A 23,571-nucleotide genomic window follows, 5' to 3' on the forward strand; every position below is an offset into this window, starting at 1 on the left:
CCAAAAATACATTGTCACTGATCACTTACATGGTTTAAACAAATATATATATAATTACAAAACGCCACATTTAGTAGTTGTAAATAATTTACAAAATAAATAAGTTGCATGGACAACAGTGCAACTAAATTGCACCTGTTAGTGGCAAAATAATTTTACCCTAAACCCCAAAATACGTTCACTCAATTACATGGTTTAAACAAATATATATTATTACAAAAACGCCACAAAACAACTGAAACGATTTAACCCTTTCACCACTGAAGTAGATGTATTTGTATTCAGAGAGGTACGTACCTCCTAATTAATTAGGTATCAGTTCTTGTTTTTCTTCTTGGCTGAGTTCCCTGAAAGCTCTTGCCACTCTCCTCGCTGTATCTTCGTCTGGCCTCACCTTCAGCTCCTCCATGTCTGCGAACACCTGAAAGACAGAAACTGAAAATGAGTCTCACAAGCAAAGCTTAATGAGTATCGTCAGAACTGTCTATACCTCAATAACCTTATCTTGAAGGTCATGGTGGGCATACAAAGCTATCATCAAAGCTACCCATTTGTTCAAAGCTCCATAAACAGCTTCTTTTTCATTTGGGAGTCCAGAGAGCTGTTGGTTGAGAGATAATAAATCAACGTGGACTACTTCAAATATAAATATATTTTTTTCACACTTACCATTCGGACAAGATTAAGTGCTTTCCGGCCGGAGCCAGCAGAGTCATTCAATCTTGATCAGATTCATCATTCAACTGTTCTGAGCCATTTGAATCACCCATATCATATACATCTCTCGGCTGCATATGAATTGCAATATTCCACTCTAACTCAGACGGATCTTTAACGTAGTAAACCATTTTTGCTTGAGACGCCAATATATATGGTTCATCCTCTGCATTATCCCCAGTGTGTAACAAGCGTGAAAAATTTACCATATGATGACCATATGTATCTTTTTTATATCCTCGTTCCGTACGGGTGTCCGCCCATGTACACTTGAATAAAACAACTTTGAAAACTTCATAGTAGTTTAACTCCATAACTTCGGTAAGGTTGCCATAGTATGGAACAATTCCTGTTCTTGGGTTAGGATCACGAGAACTAGCATAGCTCATAGTCTCAGCAGCCACATAAACACCACTATTTTGTGTTTTCAAGTTAGCTTCTCTTTCTGTTGTACGGAACTTGCAACCATTGATATTATAAGCTGTGTACTTCAATACTTTATCGGATGGACCCAAAGCTAAACACCGTATATCATCAGTTATCCCATCTAACTCATTTGATTCTACTTTCTGTTTGAGCCAGTTAGCAATATCAAGATGCATTTCTCGATCAATGTCAATAGCGCGATGCCTATTGCTTTGATGAGATTGTTTCGTCAACAACTCATTTTTATATTTCCTAGACAAGCAATTAACATAACAAGTATATTAGTAAATTTTAATGAAACATAATAGAATTAATTATTCTTCAAAGAGATAAACTTACTCTCGTAATGGATCAAGTAGTTGACAGTTGATCAATACATGTCGATGTGCTTGTTGTCTCTCAATATGATTAAGAGAACAAACTTGACCTGCTCCAACAAATCTTCCATGGTTTGGGAAAACAAGGGGAAGTTCTGAATGTGGTCTAATGTTAGTATCAGCTAAAGGCTGATCATCAACGCGGCCAGTCCGAGTGAATCGTGTCTCTATATCATTGAGATACATTGAACAAAATGTTATACACTCATCAGCTAAATACTGCTCACATATAGATCCTTCTGGCTTAGCGCGATTCCGAACATATGATTTAAAGTATCCTAGAGTCCTGCAGGTAATTGAAACAAGTAAGGTTTCAAATGTGTATATATATATATATATATATAAATTAGTTAATAAAAACGCACCTTTCAATCGGATACATCCAGCGAAATGGAACTGGTCCACCAAGTTTTGCCTCTTCTGTGAGATGTACTATCAAATGTACCATCACTGTAAAAAAGGATGGAGGAAAAAACATCTCCATGCGACATAAAGTCACCACAATACGATCTTGTAATCTATCAAGCTCATCGATATCAAGAACTTTTGCAGAGATGTCTCTAAAAAACTGACAGATTTCGACAATAGTTAACGTCACATCTGTTGGCAGCAGATTTCGAACTGCGACTGAAAATAAATCTCTCATTATCACGTGACAATCATGGCTTTTTAAGCCTGCTAGCTTTCGACCACTAACATCAACACAACTTGATATGTTAGAAGCATAACCATCTGGAAGTTTTACATTTTGTAAGACACTTAAAAAAGTATCTTTTCCATGATTGTTCAGAGAAAAACACGCAGCTTGATACTTGTCATTATCATCAGGCCACAAGTCAGAACGTATACCCAGCTCACGAAGATCTCTTCTAGCATTCAGATTATCTTTCGATTTGTTTTTGTCATCCAACAATGTGTAGGCTAGATTGTCAAACACATTCTTCTCTATGTGCATGACATCCAAATTATGTCGCAACATTGTAACTTCCCAATAGGGCAACTCGAAAAATATACTTCTTTTCTTCCACTGTTGAGTACTAGATCTTCCAGTATCACTTCGATCTCTCTTTCTTCCAACTCCAACTAAACTATTTTTCTTTCCAAGGGTGACATCGACTTGTTGTAGTTGATGAAAAATTTCAGAGCCTGTCAATGTGGCTGGTGGATGTCTAGTTTCTATTTTTCCATCAAAATGTGTAGTATTCTGACGAAACCCATGATCTGGAGGAAGAAATCGACGATGACCTATAAAACAATTTTTTTTTCCATGGCGTAATCGTTGTCCGATTCCATCAAAATTACAGCTTGGACATGCTGATGCTGTATATGTATTCCAACCCGACAAATTTCCAAGACCAGGAAAATCACTAATTGTCCACATAAGAGCTGCTCTCATGTTAAAAGTTTGCTTTGTCGAAGAATCTAACGTTTCAATCCCATCAAACCATAACTCCTTCAACTCTTTGATAAGTGGTTGCAAGTAGACATCAATATCATTACCAGGCATGTGTTTTCCGGGGATAACCATAGAAAGGATCATTGATGTATGCTTCATTGACATCCACGGTGGAAAATTATAAGGAAATAATATCACCGGCCATACGCTATAACTGCTACTCATTGTACCAAATGGGTTAAAACCATCTGTCGCCAAGCCCAATCTGACGTGCCTTGGATCAGAAGCAAATTCAGGATGTTTTTGATCAAATTCTTTCCAAGCGCCACCATCTCGTGGATGACGAAGTTTACCATCATTGTTAGTAGCAGTTGCATGCCATTTCATGTGAGCAGCAGTTTTGGATGACATGAATAAACGCTGCAATCGTGGCTTTAGAGGAAAATAACGCAAAACTTTTGCAGGAGCTTTACTCTTTTTTTTCTCTGATTCAGAATTTGTGCTCTTTGCATTTTCTTTCCAACGAGAAGCTTCACAGACTTTGCAAATTTCTCTTTCTGCATCCGCCTCCCAATACAACATGCAATCATTTGGACATGCATGGATTGACTCATAAGTCATTCCTAATTTGCGAATAACCTTTTTCATGTCATTAAACGAATCCGGCAATTTGGCATGTGCAAATGCTTCTTTCATCAAATCAAGCACCATGGACATTCCTTTGTCGCTAATCTTGCACATACATTTGATATGGTATAGCTTTAGTATAAAGGACAACTTCGTAAACTTACTACATCCTGGATACAGCTCTTGATTATAATCAGCAAACAACTCATCAAAACTTTCTCCTTTTCCAAAGGTTCCACTTGAAGTTGATGGTCTATCTGTGCCCATTGGTTGACTGGTTGTTTCGTTTCCATGTTCACCAGGCATATTCATGCTGATATCAGGAAAAATGTCATCCAAAAGATTCAAAGTTGAATCCAATTCAACTACATTAACATCAGAAGGTAATCTTGCATTTCCCGTGATACACACTTCCTCTCCATGTAGTATCCAACTTGTGTAAGAACTTAAAAACCCATAGCACATCAAGTCACCTTCGATATCATCTCTTGACAAAGATTTGGTAAGAAGACAACGGTTACATGGGCATTTCATTATGTTTGCATTTGATCTAGTAAATGCAAAGTCCAGAAAGTGTTTCACCCCTAATCTATAGTCTTGGGATAATCGTGGTTTGTTTATCCAAGACTTGTCCATTTACACCTGAAAATTTTATTTGCACAATTTATAAGTTTTAGAAATTATAAATTTGACTTAAATTCCCAAATATTTCAAATCAATCAGTTTATTAGAACAATGAAAAAAATTATGATAATTGGTTGTTTTGACGGTGTAGAACATAATAAATCATTTATTTTGGTTGTTTTTGCTTTACTTAATAGATTAAATTTTTGACGGTGTAGAAAAATTTTACTTGTGCTATCGATGATTAAATATTTAAGTTTTGTATGATTTTCTTTTATTTCCTCTAACTACAAACACAGTTGTGAAAATTTAACTACTGATCTTGATTTTTTTAGGTAGAATATGTTTTTAGTCAAAAACAAATAGATTTTAAATATATTCAGTGTTTGAAATATTTTTAAAAAAATTTCAATACAAACTACATTCTGGAACTATATATAATGCATGTTAATAATTTAAAAATCACAATCTTTAATTTTAATAAGATACTCATTGTAGCTTTGGAGGACTATATATCTTTCTTTTTGATTAATTTATAAATATGGTAAAATTATTAATTCCATTGTTTAAACATCATTTTATAATGGAGATATTTTAATATGCTATAAAGTTGTTAAGAAGTATGATACAATAATTTATGAACTAAGTATAAGATTAAGATATATTAAATATTTTTCAATTGTATAAATATAAAACATGGCTACTATAAGGTTGTATGGATATATTATTATGTTTGCTCAATGTTATTGGGAGAGTTATCATTTTTTCTTCACGTGTAGTGTTAGTTTAGATTTACCTTTTTTGATTTTAAGAATATTAGTGTAATAAGCAATGATGAAAATAAACAAGTATTTTCACTAACCTCCAATAAAAAGAAGCAAATTCTTTGCTGTGAAAGCTTCTGTGGTATTAAAGAAATGAGAACCCTGACCCTAACCCTTGACGTACAATACTGTTTCCTTTGACGTAGAGATTTCTTTTTCCAAATCCAATTGTGATAATGGCCTAGAAATCTGACAAATAAATGAAAGCAACTCACAACATCAATACTCTTAAAAATTTGGTAGATGACAAAACATTAAACATTAACCCGTATAAAACTTACCGAACCCTTCAGCCTTCGTTTAGTCTCTTCCTCTAGGATATCTCTTGAAAGAGTAAGATAATTCTTTTGCATAAAGAGGCTACGTGCGTGATTGAAGTCTATCAGTTTCTACTTTCTCTCGTTTCTAGGTCAATCGAGTTCTTATCAAATAAAAAGTTTGAATTAATTGTATTCCTAAAATTGAAAGTCCATATATATCAAACAATATATAAAACAGATTCCTTTTTTCTCGACATAAATATCTGATACCAATCTAAACTAATTTTCAGAATTGAGAACTACAATTTTTATATACATTTTTTTAGGATAGTGAAATTAATTATTTTTGACATTACAAGCTACGTGGTCATGACCACATGAGTTTGCGTTTGGAAAAAGGAATCTTTTCATTCATATATTAATCAGCCAAAAGACTTGGTTATTAAATATGCAATATTGTAAGTTGTAACTATATAGTGTGATATTAATATATTAAAGGGTCAAAGCATAGTTACGTACGTGTGAATTTGTAAATAGAATTTTAGAAAGAGAAATTCATTAATATAGTTTTTTTTGTTAGAATCAATTGTTACTGATGTAAATTTTGTATTAGTTTTGTAATTGATGTTAAGTACAAGAAAGAAATACATCAATTAGTTAACTGATTTAAATTTATATAATTATATCACTTTCGTTTAAGTGATTCTAAATTATATAAATTATATCACTTTGTTCAATTGATGCCAAATTTATTAATAATAAAATCATTTATTGTAACTGATGCTAAATTGTGTATTTTTTGCCTCATTTATAAATAAGCAATGTAAAATAAAATCACTTAGTTTTGTGATACAAATTAAGTGATACAATTCAACACTTATTTTGTAGTGTAAGATTATTAAAAAACTGCCCAAATGAAGTTGAAGTTTGAGGAGGTTGTTGAGCTTGTTGTTCTTCACTTCTCTCCAATAAAATCCGATTTTTTTCAGATTGCATGTAAGCACGAACTTTAGGATCTTTTATGGAGTCAACATCACAAAACAAAATTTGTTTTCTTCTTTATGTTTTTACAAAACATAATTCCTACTTTGAATTTCCAAATGGTGTTGTCTTTGTTCGCTTGTCTTCTTCAATTCCTCCAATAGTTTTTTATTTCCCTTCTTCCAAGGTGTTAATAACAAGTGATGTTTGATCATCATTTTTTCTTTTAAGTTTGGATTTTTTTACTCCCATTGGTCTTTTGGATGAAGATCCACCAACAGTATCTTCTTCGGTATCTAAATTCAAAGAAAATAAAGACAAACCTGGAGATTCTTGTGTAGCAGAATCTGAGTTATGATTTTCAAACTCTGAATTTGTATCTCCAAAACCACATGAGTTTGATACTCTTCTAGCAGATATGTCACCATCTCTGAACTTCTCAAAATTCTTGATAATATTCCATACATGATCGAATTTCCAACCTCCTTTGTATTTTGGATCATCCACAAACATTAGTATGGCTGGTGCTTCTTTATAAAATCTAGTATTGTTGTTCTATATTATGTGTAATAATTTTATATGATAATGTTGAATCTATAACAATTATGTTTGGATTATTGTTAAAACAAAATAATTGGGTAAAATTAGTAAATATAAAAAAGTATAAGGTGTTATTAATAATTAATGATAAAAGAGAGAGAAAATATTCTTAAAATATTCCTTTTACAAAAAAGAAATGAAGCAAACCATTGGAGAAGATGTGCTTCATTTCTTGCTTCATTTTGAATAAAGTACAATTTTGAAGCAAAAAATGAAGCCAACCATTGGAGATGCTCTTAGTGAGGTAATATTTGTTCACAATATACATATTTAGTAATATATGTCTCACGTGGACTAAAAAAATATGCACTAGCAGGGGCAGACTGAAAAAGTAGTACTAATAAATATATGTAGAACAATGTGGCGAAGAGAATTGACACAATCGGCTGCATGGTATACGTTGGTGTATATACGATATTTTTTATATAAGATATATATAACATTCTATTAATTCTGTTTTTCTTTGGGTACAGCTGTACAAGAGTAGTGGAAATTTATGAGATATTTACATATCAGAGGTGTAAAAAGGGGTTTCGATTACTTTTCAGTGCTAACGTCACAATGTTTTCTTTTTCTTTTTTCTTTTCAGTAATCCAATGTTTTCTTTTGCCAAGAATGTAAATTCATTTAAAAAAAAGTGGCAAGGTGATACAAGTAAACTTGAATCCCAAGTTGCTACGAAGCAAATTTCTATCTAAGAATCCCCAAAAAGCTAAAAAGGACACTTAGAAGCATAGCTAGGTTTAGTCTAATTCAGGTGAATAAGACTAAAGTCAAACTTTTTTTTTGGGGTTAAGTTTAATGATCTAGAACTCATCAACCATTGCCCCAACCCTCCCCCCCCCCCCCCCAACCAAAACAAACTGATTTGCTTGAAGATTGTAGTATAAGATCTCAAGAACACAAACAACGCAGGAACACAAACTCTTATTAATAACTCTTAAGGAAACTCCACAAAACCTTAAGCTTCACAACACAATAACTCACACTTAAGATCATCTCATGACCTCTTCTTTTATACTACTCGTGAATCTCCTAAACTCATTAGGAGTTATCTAGTTATCCTAAACTCATTAGGACTTATCTCTAACTTATAAGTTTCCCAAAACATTTTAGATAAACACAACACAAATAGGAAACTTATGACTCAAGTTATCTTCAAGCTTATCCAACATTCTCCCTCATAAGCTTGAAACCTTCTTGTGACAACTCTTGCATTCCAATGTAGTCTCTCATCTCTCTGAACTTTACTCTTCCCAATGCCTTAGTGAGTATATCCGCCTTTTGCTCAGTGCCCGGTATATGCTTGACTTCTATGATCTCTCTTTCAACACATTCTCTTATAAAATGATACCTGGAGTGGATGTGCTTACTTCTTCCATGAAAGACTGGATTTTTAGTCAAGGCAATGGCAGATTGATTGTCGATAAAGATAGTGATCTTCTCCCTTTCCTGACCCGTGATTTCACTCAGCAAATCTCTCAACCAGATCGCTTGTCTCGCGGCCTCCGTACCTGCCATGAACTCGGCTTCACAGCTTGATAACGCAACGGTGTCTTGCTTCTGTGAGCACCAAGTTATAGGACTCTTTCCTAGATAGAAAATGTGTCCAGTTGTGCTTCTCCCGTCGTCTGGATCAACATTAAAGCTGCTGTCACTATAGCCGACTAACCTTGGTGCCTTCGTACTTCGCTCAAAGACCAGACCATAACCTGTACTTCCTTGAAGATATCGTAGACACTGTTTTAAGGCAGCGCCGTGTGACTCTCTTGGACTATGCATGTAGCGACTCAGTACTCCTACTGCAAAGGACAGGTCAGGTCTCGTGTGTAGTAAATACCTTAAGCATCCAATGCTCCTTCTATACTCTGTTGCGTCTATCTCCCTCTCTTCCTCTGCTTTGCTTAAGACAAGACCGAACTCCATAGGAGCTAGAACCGGATTACACTTTGCCAGTCCTGCATTCTCAACAATTCTCTTGGCGTAACGACTCTGATTAAGCGTAATCCCTCCATCATATTGAACGACTTCCATCCCCAAATAATAAGTTAATATACCGAGGTCGCTCATATCAAACTTGCCCGCCATACGCTTCTTGAAGTCATTGATAAGCTTCTTACTAGTTCCTGTTACAAGCAGGTCGTCAACATAAACTGCGACTACAAGTAGCTCACCTCGTATGTTCTTTCGGTAAACCGAAGGTTCTTTCGTGCACTTGTTGAACTCAAGCTCAAGAAGGATCTGATTAAGCTTATTATTCCATGCTCTAGGAGCTTGTCTCAGACCATATAGAGCTTTATTCAACTTATAAACCTTCTTCTCATATCCTGTCTTCTCAAAACCCTCTGGTTGACTTACATATACGATCTCCTTTAGCTCTCCGTGTAAGAACGCCGTCTTCACGTCGAGATGATGTATCTCCCATCCATTAGCTGCAGCCAAGTTGATAAGTAACCTTATTGTTTCGAGTCTTGCAACTGGTGCGAAGACTTCTTTGAAGTCAACTCCATACTGTTGTACATAACCTTTAGCTACTAATCTGGCTTTGAACTTGTTAATGCTTCCGCCGGCATTTCGTTTCAACTTAAACACCCACTTCAGACCTATTGGTTTGACACCAACCGGAAGATCAACTAAATCCCACGTTCTGTTTTTCTCGATTGATTCTATTTCATCTTCACATGCTCTTGTCCACTCTTCAGATCCCTTTGCCTCTGCAAAGTTTCTTGGTTCATCATTCAGAAAGAGTAGTACTTCGTCTCCAAGCTCCTCTGCCATCAGGATATAGTCGTCTAGGTGTTTTTGTGGGTGGCTATGTCTCTCGGAACGTCTAAGAGGCACGACTTCATCTTCATTTGTTATTGCCTCACCACTACTCGAACCCTCATTAGACGTACTCGCTTTCCCTGTTTCCTCTGTTTTCACAACCTTCTGTGATAGAGTCTCGTCTTCTCCATTAACCTCGAACTCGAGGCCTGTGACTACAAAGCCTGCATCACTCTCTTTATCTCCTTCTTGTTTACTCCAATTCCAGCCCTTTTCTTCATCAAAGACAATGTCTCTACTTACAACAACTCTCCGTGTGTCTGGATCATACAGTCGATATGCTTTTGATCCAGGTTCAGTACCAAGATGTACTAACATACGGGCTCGATCATCAAGTTTCTTCAAGTGTATTCCTTCTATCTTCGCGTATCCCACGCATCCAAACACTCGAACATGGCTTATATTTGGTTTCTTACCTCGAAGCATTTCGTATGGTGTCTTATCTCCCAAAGCTCTAGTAGCTACTCTGTTTATGAGGTAAGTAGCATGTCTTATAGCCTCTGCCCAAAGGTAGTTAGGCATCGACATATGTTTCAACAAACTCCTTGTCATCTCCATGAGAGTTTTGTTTCGACGCTCAACCACGCCGTTTTGTTGAGGCGTGTAAGGTTCTGTAAGATGTCTCCTTATCCCTGCGCCTTCACAGTAGCTATCAAACTCATGACTAACAAACTCTCCTCCTCTGTCAGTTCGCAAGGTCTGAATCTTCTCGCCAGTTTCTTTTTCAATCACGTTTCTCAAGCTTTTGAACTTCGTAAAAGCTTCACTCTTCTCTTTGAGCAATATCGCCCACATATACCTTGTATAATCATCAATCACCACGAATATGTAACGGTTTCCAGCTTGCGTCATTGGTGTTATAGGACCGCAAAGGTCTCCATGAAGTAGTTCCAGTGCCTTTGTAGCTCTAAACGTAGTGGCTTTCGGGAATACTCTTCTTGCTTGTTTTCCAAGCATACAAGAACCACACACTTTCTTCTTGATAACACAAGTTTTCGGGATACCTTTCACCAGTTCCTTCTCCATCATGTTGCGTATTGTCTCCGTATTTATGTGCCCCAATCTCTCATGCCATCTACTTGCCTCGGTTTCTGCTTTTGAGTAAAGACATGTTTCTTCTTTTATCCCCATACGTACTTTATACAGCCTGTTTCTTGATCTTTTGGTTGTAACCAGAAGCTTTCCTGCTTGATCATGCATTGTTAGTGATTCTCCTCTTAGCCTTATGTCACATCCAGCCTCTGTTGCATGCCCCAAACTAATAATATTGCTTCTTGCGTCTCCGTTCATATCAGTGAAGGAGATTGTGCCTTTTCCCTTGATATCTATTAGAGAATCATCTCCAAAACGTACTTTACCTGAGATTGTGTTATCAAGCCGAGAGAAATACCTTATATCTCCTGTCATATGATTTGACGCTCCATTATCAAGGTACCAAGTATTTTCTCCTCTCTTATCTGCTATGTACTTCTCTGGTAGTACTGATATCACTCAAATTACCCTAAGGAGTGATTTTTACTCTCATAAAAAAAGGTCAAGTTATAGTACTTAGGGATCGAATCCACAAGGAGCTAAGGCACACACTAGATCTAATAATTATGATTAAGCTAGGCTAACAGCAAATAAATTATAAAGCAGTAAATGAATATGGTAAAACAGTAAATAAAACAGTAAACAAGATGAACAATATAATTGTTCAGCTTGGCAAGGAGTTGTTTGATGGAAGGATGGTAGCTAGATTTAGGGCTTCTATTCAGGTATTGGGGATTATAATGTCTATAAATGCCTAACAAGTTGCTTGCATGATACTATAGATCTCAGCCGCTTAACATATGTGATAAATCACTGGTTAAAATATCTAGATCTTTGGCCACACCTTTCGCATGATGACATAGAAAAAGAGTCGGTCGATATCCTTTTGAGATATCGAGCGATACACCTTTCGCAGCGCCGATCGATTCACCTGTCGGGATATCGATCGACGGCTTCTAAATCTGCCTAGGCGCGAGCCAAATATGACCACAAGGTCTCAAGGAGGAACTGTCGTTCTTCTCAACGGGAGACAGACATCGCTTAAATGGATAATTCAAGATAATCTAAGATCCTAGTGATCTATGTTCTAGTTAGCTAATCTAGAACAAGCATTGAGTTCAATCCATTTGATGAATATCACAACTTAGCAAATATAGTTTGGGGCTAATCCCACAAACCTATCTGAACCATAGATCTAACAGGTGGATCTATTCAGACATGAAGTATGTCACAGAAATCATAGATGTATAGATTAAAAGCAATAGATAAATAAAACCAAAAGCAAAGGAGTTCCAGGAGGACTCTCAAGGAGTTCCTCCATTCTCTCCTAAGAGAAACAATGAAAATAAGATAGCGTAGAAAGCGTAGAAAGCGTAGCCGTCAACAATGGCTTAGAAATAACATAAATAGGGTTTCTGGTCGTCAGAGGTATTTTGGTAAGTTTGTGGTGACTGCTGGGATTCAGTCGGTCATGAAATATACTCAGCCCACATTCTGATGTCCCTGTCGATCGACATGCAGTGTTCTGTGTCGATCGACAGACAATCCTCTTCTCGACAGCCTTCTCTCGCTAGACAGACTGACCACTCTTCAGTAAAACGGGCATAACTTCCGATCTAACCGTTGGATTGATCTCACACCAGTGGAATTAGAAATATAACTCAAAGCTCCATCTTGTGTCAAAAGATGGGATAAATCCAACGGTGGGAAGGTCTCCATCGAGAGCTTAACATCTGAAGCATCTGTGCAGTTCTGCACTGTGAAAGACTCCAAAAGGCACCAAAATCACCATATATCTCCAAATCGTCCCTGAACCTGTAAATACTATAAATAGACTCCAATACATATTAAATAGTATATAAAACACTTATATACCATGGATAAAAATGGGTAAAATCCATGGTATATCAAGTACCTTCTTCTCGTTTAAGAACACAATCTCATGCATCAAGAGCTCATCAGCCTCTTGTGTATCTGTAGCCTCTGTTTCTACCGTCTCTTGTAGCTTCAGCAAGAGCTCCGGACATTGTGCCACAAAGTGACCAACCTTATCACAACGGAAACAGGTTATATGGGACGCATCTCTGCTCTCATCTCTTCCTGCATTATAGCTTCTTCCTCCATTATAGCGACCACGTCCTCTTGCTCTGTAAAAGGATCGTCCACGTCCTCTACCTCGATATGAGTTGTTGTAGTCACGATTTCCTCCATCAGAGTAGCTACGAGCAGATTGATCACCTTGATGCCTCGATGATTGTCCTTCATTATTTGTCCACAAAAGCTTCCCTTTATCCTCTTCTTCTTGATTTTCAGCCCGGAGTCTTCCTTCATATACTTTTAACCTCCCAAGTTTATCTTCAAAACTCGTTGTCTTGAGGTCTAGAAATTGTTCTAGAGTTGCCACAATTTGTATGTACTTCTTACTAGGAAGACTCATAAGAAACTTCTTGACAAGCTTCACTTCTTCGATTACTACTCCTAGTGAAGCGGATTGTGATGCCAACTCAGCTAACTTTCCTCCAAAATCATCAATACTATCTGTTTCTTTCATCCTCAGCCGATCAAACTCCATCGTCAATGTTTGGAGTCTTGCTTCTTTGACTCGTTCTGCGCCAATATGACGAGTCTTAATAGCCTCCCATATTTTCTTTGCTGACTCAAGCTCTCCAACCTGCAACGCAAGACTCTCAGGAATAGACTGCAGTAGCAGTGCAAACGCTAAGTCATTCTTCTTGGCCTTAACTTCACCCGTTGTCTCAATTGCTTCCCATGCTTCATGAACCTTTAGAGCTGCCTTCATCTTCATGGTCCACACAGTATAATTTGTAGCATTGAGCATGGGACACTTTACAGATGACCCTTCGCCATCTTTAGTTTTCTCAGTAGTTGGTATGATATCCATGGCTCTGATACCACAATGTAGTATAAGATTTCAAAAACACAAACAACGCAGGAACACAAACTCTTATTAATAACTCTTATTAATAACTCTTAAGGAAACTCCACAAAACCTTAAGCTTCACAACACAATAACTCACACTTAAGATCATCTCATGACCTCTTCTTTTATACTACTCGTGAATCTCCTAAATTCATTAGGAGTTATCTAGTTATCCTAAACTTATTAGGACTTATCTCTAACTTATAAGTTTCCCAAAACACTTTAGATAAACACAACACAAATAGGAAACTTATGACTCAAGTTATCTTCAAACTTATCCAACAAAGATAATGTTGATGTAATAAACAAGCTTCAAATAGAGCCATGTTGATGAGAAGTTTAGGAACAGCAATAAAGTAAAGGTTTTTTTTTTTTAATTAATAAGTTAACTAGCCTATAGTTAACGGTTAACCTTTTTAATTACTTTTCGTTTTAGTAGGATTTTTTTCGTGCGTCAGATTGGATATTTGACTTTATTAGATTTATCAAATTTTTATTCTTAAGTGAGTTTTTGTGTTATACATTATATTTTTAATTTTTAAATAACGATAATCATTTCTATCATTTTTTTACCAAAAACAAAAATTATTTGTAGAGCAAAATATTGATAATTCTTATCATGTGATAATTAGAAAACGATTTATCACTACAAGAAAACGCATGCCTAACGACCAAACATTACGACTACCAAAAGGTGGTCGTAAATTACGGACTGGTGTACGACTACGTTACGACTAAGTAAATATTAGTCGTAAAGTCGACGTAAAGTTACAACTAATATAATGAGTCGTACGTTAGTCGTAAAGTTACATCTAATGTACGACTAAAATTATATGCAATCGTACATTAGATGTAACTTTACGACTAAATTACATCTAAAGAATTTACATCTAAATAACGACTAAAGGAGTCATAAATTAGTTGTAATATTACGACTTAGGTATATCAAAAAAGTTTACATCTAATTAACAACTGATTTACGAGAACAAAGTTGCACTTTGGTAGTTAAGTTATAATTTAAACGTAAATTAGTTGTAACATTGTACGTACCAAAATCGAAATTTCTCTATAAATATGATCTTCTCCCTCATTCTTAAGATGCACAAAAAAAAAAGGGCAAAAAAAAACAGGAAATAGTTAAAAAATGTCCGAAATTATTTATGCGCTTCGGAGTTGGATGTATGCGCATAAAGATTCAACAGGAAAAGTAACAGACGAATTTCTCAACGGAGCAGAGATATTCATGTACCAGGCTGGACAGACGCCTCTCACAAAGGAAACGGGTAAAATGTTCTGTCCATATCGTAAATGCAAAAATACGAAGTTTGCTGCTAGTGAAACCGTTTGGAAACATATAGTAAATAGAGGATTTACTCCACATTACTATATTTGGTTTAACCATGGAGAGGGTGATAATAGGAATGAAGCTAGTAGTAGTAATCATGTTGAAAATGTTCGTAACAGAGATGAACCACATTTGCCTTCTGAAAGTGTTATTCAAGAAGATCATATGTTAGATCATGATAGAATGCATGATATGGTTACCGATGCATTTCGTGAAACAACATCAGTAATAGAGGAGGTTGAAAATGTAGAGGGGTCTAATTTGGATGCAAAAAGATTTTATGAAATGCTAGCAGCAGCAAATGAGCCAATCTATGAAGGTTGTAGAGAAGGTCTTTATAAATTATCTTTGGCAGCTAGGATGATGAATATCAAAACTGATCATAACTTACCTGAAGTTTGTATGGATGCATGGGCTGAGTTGTTTAAAGAATATTTGCCTGAAGATAACTTGTGTGCTGAATCTTATTATGAGATTCAGAAACTTGTTCATAGTCTTGGCTTACCTTCGGAGATGATTGATGTGTGTATAGACAACTGTATGATATACTGGGGAAAAGATGCATAATTGTTAGAGTGTAAATTTTGCAAGAAGCTAAGATATAAACCACAAGGACGTGGACGAAATAGGGTGCCGTACCAGCGGATGTGGTACTTACCAATCAAGGATAGACTCAAGAGATTATATCAATCTGAAAAGACGGCAGCGTCGATGAGATGGCATGCAGAACATGATCAGAAGGAAGGAAAGATCAATCATCCCTCTGATGCCAAAGCGTGGAAACATTTGAATAATGTCTATCCTGATTTTGCAAGCAACCCCCGCAACGTTTATCTTGGGCTCTGCACAAATGGCTTTAGTCCATTTGGAATGTCTGGAAGACAATACTCTCTCTGGCCAGTTTTCTTGACGCCATACAACCTTCCACCAGAGATGTGTATGGAAAAAGAATTGCTTTTCATGAGTATATTGATACCTGGACCCAAACATCCCAAAAGATCCCTTGATGTTTTTCTACAACCTTTGATTGAAGAATTAAAGGAATTGTGGTCAACAGGCGTGCAGACATATGATTGTTCAACGAGAACAAACTTTACAATGCGAGCAGTTCTACTGTGGACTATTAGTGATTTTCCTGCATATGGGATGTTGTCGGGCTGGACGACGCATGGGAGGCTATCTTGTCCATATTGTATGGGAAGCACGGACGCATTTCAGTTGAAGCATGGTAGGAAGATGTCCTGGTTTGATTGTCATCGGAGATTTCTTCCCATTAACCATCCGTACCGAAGGAACAAGAAACACTTTCGGTCAAAAAGGATAGTAAGGGACACCGCTCCACCATATTTATCTAGAGAGGAAATCAAGAAGGATATTGATTACTATGGTGGACAAAGCACAGTCGCCAAAGGCGGTAATTGGCATAATCCTCCGAATATGCCTAATGGTTACGGGACTCAGCATAATTGGCACAAGAAGAGTATATTTTGGGAACTTCCATATTGGAAAGATCTGCTGCTGCGCCACAATCTGGACGTGATGCATATAGAGAAGAACTTCTTTGACAACATCATGAATACGTTGTTGAACGTCCCTGGGAGGACAAAAGATAACAAGAACTCAAGGTTAAATTTACCTGCATTATGTTCTCGGATTGAACTGCATATTATGAACGATGGGAGAATTCCAGTTCCCATTTTCAGATTGTCAGCACAAGCAAAAGCTGCGTTGTTCAAGTGGGTAGCGTCAGATGTGAAGTTTTCTGATGGATATGTTTCAAATCTATCAAGATGTGTTGATCATCAGGGACAAAAGTTTTCAGGAATGAAGAGTCATGACTGTCATGTTTTTATGCAACGACTTCTGCCATTTGCACTTGCGGAGTTGCTTCCAAAAGAGGTTCACGAAGCACTTGCAGGTAACAAATAATTAAAGTTATTATTTCTTCTTGTTGGAAAAAAACTTATTATTGTAAATTATGTGTAGGCATCGGAGTTTTTTTCAGAGATCTTAGTGCACGCACCTTAACTGTAGACGTCATCACACAACTTGATGCGAATATCTGGATCTTGATGTGTAATTTGGAGAAAATTTTTCCTCCGTCCTTTTTTGACGTCATGGAACATCTGGTTATCCACCTTCCGTATGAGGCAATGCTACGTGGACCTGTTCATAATGGATGGATGTATCCTTACGAACGAGCTATGAAATATTTGAAAGGCAAAGCAAAAAATCTGGCAAGGGTGGAAGGTTCAATAGTTGCTGGGAGTTTGAATGAGGAAACATCTCACTTTACGGCCTACTACTTTGCGTCACAAGTCCGGACCAAAAAAGGAATACGAGCAGATATGATGATGGTGGTGTTATGCCGACATATATTGTTGAAGATGTTCCAGACATATTTAGTCAGATTGGACGGCTTGGTGGAAAACTAAAAGAAGTTTGGTGGTCAAGTTCTGAAGATGCACATAGTGCCCACACATATATACTTCTTAACTGCGAGGAGATTGAATCATTTGAAAGGTAATTGAAATTATTATTTCTGTTAAATTTTACCACACATATATAACACTTAATGATAATTTTCTTTTAAAACAGCGATTTTGTTGCCCAAGTCGAAGAAGCTATACCAGGAATATCAACTACTGATCTCAACAAAAGGAAAGACCAACACTTTGTGAAATGGTTAAAAACGCAGGTACGTCATGTATCTAATTAATTAACATGAAAATTATATATTTGGTAAAGTCTTTATACAAATAAATATTGATGTTCCAGGTTGATTATGATGATCAATTTTATCCTCAATGGTTTCACGAATTGATACAAGGTCCGGTCGGTAAGGTCACCATTGCATCTATGTATTTCACAAGAGGATACACTTTTCACACGTACGAATATGGAAGTCGACGAGCAACAATGAACTATGGAGTATGTGTGAAAGGTGAAACAGATTTCTATGGAATCTTAAAAGAGATCATCGAAGTGGAGTTCCCCGGTGTAGTGAAGTTGAAATGCGTGCTCTTCAAATGTGATTTGTTTGACCTCACAGTCAATAGAGGTGTTCGATATAGCAAGTTTGGTGTTGTTGATATAAATGCTTCACGGAGGTACAACAAATTTGAACCCTACATATTGGCTTCTCAAGCAGATCAGGTTTGTTTTGTTTCATACCCGAAGATCAGACAATCTGGAATATCTTGGTTAGCCGCTATAAAAGTTACACCTCGGGGCAGAGTTGTGAATGATGACCCACCGCCATTACAAGAAGATGCAGTAAATGAAGTTGAAGTACCCGACCAAGTAGAAGATGATATCTTACTTATTAATCCGCATAATCCGGGATATGAAGAACTTCCAGACGGTGCAACGAATGAAGCAAATGAAGATGAATTTGAAGAAAATGATGAAGCGGATGATGTTTCTGATGACGAGTGTCAAGTTCCATTATGTTAGAACGTTTTTTTTTTCCATTATGTTAGAACGTTTGTGTTTAACTTTATATTGTAATGTTATGATAATTATATATATATGATTTTTGGAGTATGAAAGAGTATTAAACTTATGATGTTTATCTATGATGTTTGGGGTTTGGGATTTTGAGTTTAGGGTTTAGGTTTTAGGGTTTAGGGTTTAGGTTTTAGGGCTTAGGTACGACCACGTTACGACCGAAACATATACAATATGATGTTTGAGGGTTTGGGGTTTCGGGTTTAGGGTATAACGAAGCTAATTAGTCGTAGGTACGACTCATGTACGACCAAGGAAAAAATTACGACTCATGTACGACTAATAGTCCTAAAGGAGTCGTACTATTACGACTCAGGTACGACTAAGATGACCATTAGCCCCTCATTGGTCGTACAATTACGACCAATGTACGACTAACTTGTCAAATGTGCCCTATATATACTCACTTCTTACCATCTCATATCATAAACAAAATTTACAAATCTTTAAAAAAAAAGGAAGTGAAGAGAGATTTGGGATCAAAAGTGGAAATAGAATTCGGTTATCTATTCGTTATGTTGATTCTATTTTCTCTTGTGATTCCATCTCTTTTCTCTTCCTTTTTTTTGTTGACTTTAAAAATTTGCTTACATGAAAATTAATCCATATATACAAATCTTTAAAAAAAAAAGAGAAGAAAGATATGGAAACATAAGTAGAAACGGAAACGTCCTTATGTTTCGTCATATCTACTTGTGATTCCATTATCTTTCTTCTCTTTTTTTTCATAATTTATGTAAAATTGGTAATAGAGGTTTATCATAATTTTTGATAAACCTCTTCCAATTTTTTTTATTAAACATTGGTCCCAATGTGGTCGTACAATACATTCGTCGTAAAGGGGTTGTAGATTAACAACCAATGTACGACTAATTCGTATTTAGTTGGTCGTAACAGTACGACTCAAGTACGACTAATTTATATTTAGTCCTTAATTAGTCGTACATGTACGACCAATGTACGACTTTTAGTCCCTCTTTAGTCGTACAGGTACGACCACAGCGAAATCTCTATATAAACTTCTCACCGCGAAGCCATTTCGTTGCTCACTCCATTCTCACTCCCCTCTCTCTTACAACCTCAGAGCTTCTCCCTCTCTAGGTAATTTTTTTTTTGTTTTAGTTATAGGTGGTTAATTAGTTAGGTGATTAGATTAGGTTTGGAATTTAGTTAGGTTATTAGATTAGGTTTGGAATTAGTTAGGATGATATTAAAATGTTTTTATAATTTTTTTTAATTAATTATTTGAATTGTTTTATTTTTTTTTCTTTCAGATTGACGATCTTATATGGCTGGCGGTAGAAAGAGATTTAGAAACCGTGGCAGGGGGACTTCTTACGAGAGTACCTTTCTCGGCCAGACGGATCCATCAGCTTCTACCTCCCGCACCCCCAAAACTGTCCCCGAGACCCAAATTCTTAGCGTTCCGTATGTGCCTCCGCAGCCATACGATCCACATGCATACTATCCGCAGCCTTACGATCCGACTACATACTTTACTTATGTGGAGGGTCGTGATCATCAGCACCTCATGATCAGCACCTCATGATCAGCAGCCTCATGATCATCAGTTTCCACAGCATCATCCACAACATCCACAACAACCTCCACAGCCGGCACAGCCGGCTCCAGAGCAGGTTCCATACCAGCCTCCAGAGGAGGTGATAGAACCAAAATCGAGCACCGTCCTTTTTGTTTCAAGGACACGGCCCGAAGTGGCGATCTTGTCAACCAGCTCGACCAAACCAAGGTTTCTCCACCAGCTCGTGCTGATCACACCGACCGAGCCGCACATTCTAAGACCCACGGTCGAGCCAGACTTAGCTTGGGTCGTGAGGAAACCGAAGACGGACATGCATTCTCATCCGGACAGTCCCGCACGTGTCCTTATCTTTATCCCGTGCATCCATCTTGTTCGAATGCATCTAGACACTTGGACGAATCTTGACTGGTCAACATCAGAGTCCGCACTTTTGACCAGTCTTCATCAAAATCACCAACCTTGACCAAGACTACATCATTTTCTGCACATTTGACTCCCTTTAATAATTTTAGTCAAATGTTGTATTTCCTATGTATCTTTTTCCGCACTTTCTTTATTTCTTTCTTTGACTACAAACACTATAAATATGTAGTCTCATTCATGAATAAAATCAGATCATTTTGGAGTTTATTTTTGTTTCTTCTCTGAATGAGAGATAGAGTTCTTTAGCTAGTTCATCGGTTTGAACCGGCTTGTTGATTTGGTGGTCAGCCAATCATCTTTGTGTGTTCTTTGGTGGTTAGCCAACGCACTACATCCGTTCTTTGGTGGTTAGCCTTAGATCGAGGGTATATCAAGAGTTATTCCGCACCTCTTGACGATCCATTCATTCCATTCCAGTTCCGGAAGTGCCTTCGCCTTCTCGGTTCATATCCAACATCCGGCTAAAGTGATCCTTCCCGATTTTGGGTCTATCATTTGGTATCATAGCCACTTTGGCTGGTTTGTTTTCTATCTTCTTTTCACCTTCTCATCTCTTCATCATTTCTTATTTCTTTTTGGATCTGGGCTGTTCCTTTACTCCCTTGTGATCGCCATTTAAAAAAAAAATCAAAAAAAAAGAAAAAAAAAAGAAAAAAAAAGAGTAAAAGATTGGCTTGAATCACTTGGAGTGGTGGAAGAGTAATCCTGCTGGCTGAAGAGAAATCCAGCCTTAGGACAGTTAAGGCGGATCCACACAAAACAAAAAAAATCTCTTCATCTTCATTTCTTTTCTTTTTCCACAAAGTTTGTTTTGGGTTTTTGATTGCTGAATTTTGACTGCCTATCATCCTTTGAACCAGTAAAAGAACTCTGAGTGATCACCTAAAAATCGTGAGCTAAACACTTTGAGAGTGTGAGGATTTTTATGTGCTAACGTTTGTTAAGTGTTTCAGGATGTTTGGACTTCTCAAGAAATCAAAACCACTACAAGATGATATCTTCTTTCCTTTTAAAACCGTTTCGGAAAAAGAGCAATTAATTTTTAGAAATAAGAAACAGTTTGTTGCTAATAGGTTTGATTTTGTGCAGAAACAAAGGAAGAGACAAAACAGGTCCGATGATGAGAAGTGGGTCAGAAGTGGTGATCGTCCCTTCACCAAAACCAAGAGAAGCAGCCGTGATGTGTTTGATCAGAATGAGATTCATACTTATGCCAGTTTGGAGAAGATGTTGCATAAGGTAATTCATGATGTCCGACAACTCAAAAGGAAGGAAAATACCAACACTTCTCCAGCACCAAAACAGCAATGTAAGTCTTCTTATCTTTCAAATTCTGATTTGAAAACTAATGAGATTTCTTCTGATAAAAGCAAAGCTGTGAAAACCCACAAGCAAAGCTCATTCTACCAGGTGCTTCAAATGCCATATGATCGGTCATTATGCTAACAAGTGTCAAAAGCAGAAACCGTTGGTGACTTTGGAGAAAGTTGAAACCGAGCCAGAAAAAGAAGATCATTTTCCAATCTTCGATGACTATGAACATGAACCGAAGGAAGGATCAGATGGAGAGCAAAACCGTGGTCATCAAGAAGGATCTTCTTCCATTCAAAAACTGGACCAAACTCAAGGTGAGCATTGTGCTGATTATAATTCTTTTGCTTATAGTCCTTTTCCTTTTAATGTTTCAGATTTGAGGACAAATCTTTTTGAAGAGGGAGAGTATGATAGAACCAAAATCGAGCACCGTCCTTTTTGTTTCAAGGACACGGCCCGAAGTGGCGATCTTGTCAACCAGCTCGACCAAACCAAGGTTTCTCCACCAGCTCGTGCTGATCACACCGACCGAGCCGCACATTCTAAGACCCACGGTCGAGCCAGACTTAGCTTGGGTCGTGAGGAAACCGAAGACGGATATGCATTCTCATCCGGACAGTCCCGCACGTGTCCTTATCTTTATCCCGTGCATCCATCTTGTTCGAATGCATCTAGACACTTGGACGAATCTTGACTGGTCAACATCAGAGTCCGCACTTTTGACCAGTCTTCATCAAAATCACCAACCTTGACCAAGACTACATCATTTTCTGCACATTTGACTCCCTTTAATAATTTTAGTCAAATGTTGTATTTCCTATGTATCTTTTTCCGCACTTTCTTTATTTCTTTCTTTGACTACAACACTATAAATATGTAGTCTCATTCATGAATAAAATTAGATCATTTTGGAGTTTATTTTTGTTTCTTCTCTGAGTGAGAGATAGAGTTCTTTAGCTAGTTCATCGGTTTGAACCGGCTTGTTGATTTGGTGGTCAGCCAATCATCTTTGTGTGTTCTTTGGTGGTTAGCCAACGCACTACATCCGTTCTTTGGTGGTTAGCCTTAGACCGAGGGTATATCAAGAGTCATTCCGCACCTCTTGACGATCCATTCATTCCATTCCAGTTCCGGAAGTGCCTTCGCCTTCTCGGTTCATATCCAACATCCGGCTAAAGTGATCCTTCCCGATTTTGGGTCTATCAGGAGGCTCCTGCAGTTCCTGGTCTTCATCCAGATTTGATGGTGCCACCGAATGCACCTTATGCAAAATATTCTGTGGAAGACATTCTCGGAATGCCAGGACGAGAAGGTTTACCCGTCCTCGATCCATATCTACGACCCGGCACGACTTGGTAATTAATTTTAAATTAATTAAATTATTTTAAAATTTACATTTAATATTTAATTATATATATATATCTTTAAAATTTTGTAGGTTTAAATCGGACAATGATGTGGGCCAGAGCGTTGGGGAGATCATCAGAGGAAACTTTCGGCATGCCCATCCTAATGGACTCTTACACCAAACCACGTTCGCATTACTTGGTTCAAGTGCTTCGCGGTTAGTTTTAAATTAAATTTATTTATTATGTTTAAAATTTAAATAATTTGGCTAATTAATATTTTTCATTATTTTTTGTAGCAAAAATGGCATTGGTCCACTGGATCAATGAGACGGTGAAGAAAGCGTTCAACCAAAAGGCAATGCTCCGTCTCAAAAACATTGTTGGCGACTGGAAGGACAAGTGGAAGTTTTTCGGGGATGAAGCAAAACAAATGTACCTCAGCAATGACGTTTGGAC

At 37.1% G+C, this 23,571-nt stretch overlaps 2 protein-coding genes across 2 annotated transcripts; both read right to left on the bottom strand.

Annotated features, from left to right (window-relative positions):
• Nucleotides 1–304: 304 nt before the first annotated feature.
• LOC130511284 (uncharacterized) lies at nucleotides 305–4,077 on the bottom strand. Its single transcript, XM_057008198.1, has 6 exons — nucleotides 1,886–4,077; nucleotides 1,483–1,806; nucleotides 968–1,395; nucleotides 780–883; nucleotides 491–601; nucleotides 305–421 (listed from the first exon to the last, which is right to left on the bottom strand). Exons 1-6 carry the CDS (start codon nucleotides 4,075–4,077, stop codon nucleotides 305–307), a joined length of 3,276 nt encoding a protein of 1,091 aa, XP_056864178.1.
• Nucleotides 4,078–10,986: 6,909 nt separating this feature from the next.
• LOC108850681 (uncharacterized) lies at nucleotides 10,987–13,592 on the bottom strand. Its single transcript, XM_057008199.1, has 2 exons — nucleotides 12,606–13,592; nucleotides 10,987–11,016 (listed from the first exon to the last, which is right to left on the bottom strand). Exons 1-2 carry the CDS (start codon nucleotides 13,590–13,592, stop codon nucleotides 10,987–10,989), a joined length of 1,017 nt encoding a protein of 338 aa, XP_056864179.1.
• Nucleotides 13,593–23,571: the final 9,979 nt, after the last annotated feature.

Source organism: Raphanus sativus, chromosome 4 (assembly GCF_000801105.2).
Source record: "Raphanus sativus cultivar WK10039 chromosome 4, ASM80110v3, whole genome shotgun sequence".
NCBI classification, from domain to species: Eukaryota; Viridiplantae; Streptophyta; class Magnoliopsida; order Brassicales; family Brassicaceae; genus Raphanus; species Raphanus sativus.

Excerpts from the sequence above, each read along its gene's own strand:
- LOC130511284 (XM_057008198.1), bottom strand. The coding sequence starts at position 4,077 with ATGAAATGCCCATGTAACCGTTGTCTTCTTACCAAATCTTTGTCAAGA. Across the intron at positions 1,807-1,885 it reads TGGATGTATCCGATTGAAAG|GACTCTAGGATACTTTAAAT; the intron begins GTGCGTTTTTAT and ends AATTACCTGCAG. Across the intron at positions 422-490 it reads TTCAAGATAAGGTTATTGAG|GTGTTCGCAGACATGGAGGA; the intron begins GTATAGACAGTT and ends TCTGTCTTTCAG.
- LOC108850681 (XM_057008199.1), bottom strand. The coding sequence starts at position 13,592 with ATGGATATCATACCAACTACTGAGAAAACTAAAGATGGCGAAGGGTCA. Across the intron at positions 11,017-12,605 it reads TGTTCTTAAACGAGAAGAAG|GTAAAGTACGTTTTGGAGAT; the intron begins GTACTTGATATA and ends ACACAATCTCAG.